Raw genomic sequence first — 4,386 nt, 5'->3', positions numbered from 1 at the left:
CATTGTAGTTTATCCCTCTCATTCCTTTTAAATATGGCATAACTTGCTTTACATAGGTAAGCACTTTGTGAGAAGCTGAAGACCCTTGGGTTTCTGGGGTAATTCTGGGGTAATTTCATATCTTATATGAAAAGGATAACTTCATATAACAGATTTCATATAACAGATTATATAAACTCATATAACAGGCCTAGGTTTCTATTACTTATTCTATAGCTGAGCAGTTGAAGGACAAATGCATTGGTTGCACTGATAGTCTTACAAGGAAAGTGGCAAGTCAAGCGGAGAGTCTGGTGCCCTAACTTGCAGTCCAGGGCTTTCTCTAATGAAACTCTTTTAAGCCTTTTGTACTATTACTTCACTTGTTCCTTACAACTTTGTCAAGGCTGCTTGGCTACTAAATAGAAATGCTGGAATTCAAAGCTAGGCAATTTGGTTCACTTTCAGATGCTGGCTAAATGGGAATCATATTCTTCACAAAATCATTTATCTGATATTTTTGCTCAACTCAAATGCTCAATGACATTATTATGATAATGAAGGATCACCATGTAAAATTTGAGAATAGGAGATGTGAAGCTGGAGGCTCGTGGCATTTTCATACCTAAGTGTGAACTATCCTTTATGGGAAACCTTTGCCAGCTCTAAAATAAATTAGATAAGGACCTCAGATTTTTCATATATTTTTTGTTTGTTTCTTAATTCTCACTGGAGGATATTTTTCCTTTGATTTTTAGAGGGAATGGAAGGGACAGAGGGAATGGGAGAGAGAGAAAGAAACATCTCACATTGATTGGTTGCCTCCCTCCTCTCACGCAGCCCTTGTGAAAGAAACATCTCACATCAATTGGTTGCCTCCCTCCTCTCACACAGCCCTTGTTGGATCAAACCTGCAATCCCGGTCCATGCCCTTGACCAGGAATCGAACCTGCAACCAGTGCATTGGCCACTGCTCTAACCACTGAGGACATTGGCCAGGGCTCTTCAAAATCTTAACAGAAGATATGATTGGAAAAAGTGGGGATATGTATGCCATATCATGATAAAATACGTTTCCGGATTGTGCTGGGAAAGACTTGTCCTCACCAGGATTAAGTTCGTGTTGTTGCACAGGTGGGAAAGATCATGGCTCTTGGTGGGAACCAGAGCAGTGGTGTGACAGAGTTCATTCTGGCAGGTGTCCCAAACCTCAACAACACCAAAGAAGAATTGTTTTCTGTCTTCCTTCTTGTCTATCTGCTGACTCTAACGGGCAATGTGTTGATTGTTGGGGTGGTAGGAGCTGATACTCGCTTGCAGACGCCCATGTACTTCTTTCTGGGTAACCTGTCCTGCCTAGAGATCCTGCTCACGTCTGTCATAATTCCCAAGATGCTGAGCAACTTTCTCTCAAAGCAACACACTATCTCCTTTGCTGCATGTATTACCCAATTCTATTTCTACTTCTTCCTTGGGGCCTCTGAGTTCCTGCTGCTGGCCGTCATGTCTGTGGATCGCTACCTGGCCATCTGTCACCCTCTGCGCTACCCCTTGCTCATGAATGGCACTGTGTGCTTTCGGGTCGCCTTGGCCTGCTGGATGGGGGGGCTCCTCCCTGTGCTTGGCCCCACCGTCGCTGTGGCCTTGCTTCCTTTCTGTGAACAAGATGCTGTGGTGCAGCACTTCTTCTGTGACAGTGGCCCACTGCTCCGTCTGGCATGCACCAATACCAAACAGCTGGAGGAAACTGACTTTATCCTGGCCTCCCTTGTTATTGTTTCCTCGCTGATGATTACTGCCGCGTCCTATGGCCACATAGTCCTAGCTGTCCTGCACATCCCCTCTGCCTCAGGCCGTCAGAAGGCCTTCTCGACCTGTACCTCTCACTTGATGGTGGTGACACTCTTCTATGGATGTGCCATTTTTCTCTATGTGCGGCCATCACAGAGTGGCTCTGTGGATACTAATTGGGCAGTGACAGTGGTAACTACATTTGTGACACCGTTGCTGAATCCATTTATCTATGCCTTGCGCAATGAGCGAGTCAAGGAAGCTTTGAAGGATATGTTTAGGAAGGTGGTAGAAGGCCTCTGGGGGGATCTTTTACTTGCTAAGAGTTTCAACAAGAAAATAATGAGGTGAAAAGTAAAGGGGCATAAGATCCAGGCTTAAGTCCGAGTACTCTCTATTGTCATTCTCGTCCCTAGTATAATTATTGGCCATCACCAAATGACTGAGTTCTGGAACTATTATGGAAGTCTATCTCAGGAAAAATTCCTTGATTTTATCTCACACATAAATTTATATAATTATTGATAAAGCATACTCAATACCATCATTACATCATAAGACCCTCCAATCTGTGAGATGCTGGAATTCAAAGCTAGGCAACCCGGTTCAAGATCTTAACCTAAGGGTCCATGATCACCAGGGAATCATCTAAGGAGGGGGTTCAGAAAATTTATAAACCTCATTGGTATGTAAATTTTATGTGTCTGAGCTTATATGTATTTGTCCAGGAAGAGGATCTGTAGCTTTAATCCCAGTCTTGGATCTATATGTGACCTTCGCCAAAATGGAATTAAAAGTGGATTTAAAATTCTCAGTAGAATCTTGCAATTGTTTATGAATATCAATAATGAAAAGAACTCCTATAATAAAGAGTAAATAAAATAAAATAAACATATTATCTGGATATTTTTTTCTATACTTCCAAAACAATTGCATTTACTGTCAGATGAAAAAGAGGTAAAACAAACATAATAAGTGACTTATTCACTTCTCCACAGAAATCCAAGGTGACTCTGGAAAAGCAGTTAAAAGAGAAATTTCATGAATAATAGCATTTAAAGTATTTTTCTAATTTGCACTTTATTACAAACATAAATTTAAGACACTCATTTTATCACTGGATTATGTTCCTTTCATTTTTCCACCTTTTTAATTCTTATATCTGCTTTCATCAGTCCTCTTTAGTTTGTAGTAAAATTGGGTTTGGGTTGAGGACCTTGAATATCAAAGAGTTAAGAATGCCAACTATGGCAACCAGCAACCAAGAACCAGATTTTGTGATATATTTTATCTACCTCATTGGATATTTAAAGGGGAATGGGGACTGCTATTATTGGTGCCCTTGGAAATCTTAGGCAAATATTTATTCATTTCTTTAACAAAGGTCTGTAAGCATATTTATTCATTTCCTTAACAAAGGTCTGTAAGCATATACTAATATATGCTAAGATGAACAGGAAGTGGTTCTTAACCTCGATCAGGAATGGGGATTATAAAGTGGTTTACAAAATGACATTGGAGATCAAATGAAAATTGATTTACCCTTCCTAGTATTCTCTTGTTAGAGAAGTTTTCAGAAGCAATCTTTCATTAAACAGGAATTAATCCCATGTTAGAGTGTGTTTGTATACATAGAGACAATGTTAAAAATATCAAGGTGTGGACAGCTCATCAACTTTTAAAAAGTGCTGCAAAATTGGCAACCTGAGCATTAGCATGCAAAGAGATGGCTATAAAACTTCAGTGGGCAGTGGAAATAGTAATAATACTTTCATCTAATTCTATTAGTAATACCAAAAACACACGTTAGATATGTCTCTCCCAAAAGAACTCTGAGAGAGAACTAAAGGAAGGGAAGGAAAGATCAGTGATTTGAGGGGAAATCTTCTGGAGCGATCTGGAAGTGTTGCCCAGAAAGCAGATGACATATTGCTTTAAAAACTACCTAATTTCTTGGAGCATAAAAACTGAAGTCAAACCCAGACACTAGCCAAAGAGAGGAATTTTGTAGTAGTTTATAACATTCTTTGAAGGAATCACCCCCATATTTTGGCAATAAAGCTTGTTTAAGCACCTATTGTTGAAAGTTACTTTATTGTTGCTACTTCATACCTGTAATTTTGCTACTGTTGTGAATCATATTGTAAATATCTGATAAGCAGGATGTATTTAGGCGACCCCTGTGTCAGGGTTGTTCAACCCCCAAAGGGTTCGCGACCCACAGGTTGAGAACCGCTGGTCTAGACAATCTATGCTGGAAAATTATTAGTTTCCTCAGACTATGAAAAAATATTTAACCTGAAAATAATCAAATGAAATAAATCTAATATGAGGGAACACACAAATTCAGAATGTGAGACTTCTTATAAGCCATGGAAAAAAAAAAAAAGGCCTAGAGGAGGGAAATTTTTCTAGATTAAAAGACACTAGACAGAACTTAGAACACAGAACTTAGAAGACAGAACCTACACAGAACCTAGAGACAGAACATGGCAAAAGATCCTGGACAGAACCTGGCTACAGAACCTGGCTGGAGAACCTAGACAGAACCTGGCTGAAGAACCCGGCTACAGAACCTGGCGACCGAACCTGGCTGGAGAACCTAAACCGAACCTG

General features: G+C 40.0%; 1 protein-coding gene across 1 annotated transcript; it reads left to right on the top strand.

The window, feature by feature from the left end:
* Nucleotides 1–1,125: 1,125 nt before the first annotated feature.
* On the top strand, nucleotides 1,126–2,121 carry LOC102773204 (olfactory receptor 6S1). Its single transcript, XM_006756762.1, has one exon. The coding sequence runs from the start codon at nucleotides 1,126–1,128 to the stop codon at nucleotides 2,119–2,121; it is 996 nt and encodes a 331-aa protein (XP_006756825.1).
* Nucleotides 2,122–4,386: the final 2,265 nt, after the last annotated feature.

The sequence above is a fragment of the Myotis davidii genome, unplaced genomic scaffold (genome assembly GCF_000327345.1).
Source record: "Myotis davidii unplaced genomic scaffold, ASM32734v1 scaffold594, whole genome shotgun sequence".
Taxonomy (NCBI): Eukaryota; Metazoa; Chordata; class Mammalia; order Chiroptera; family Vespertilionidae; genus Myotis; species Myotis davidii.
The sequence above is the reverse complement of the archived record's forward strand: the minus strand, read 5'-3'. Positions and strand labels throughout refer to the sequence as shown.

Coding starts and splice junctions, on each gene's coding strand:
- LOC102773204 (XM_006756762.1), top strand. CDS start 1,126: ATGGCTCTTGGTGGGAACCAGAGCAGTGGTGTGACAGAGTTCATTCTG.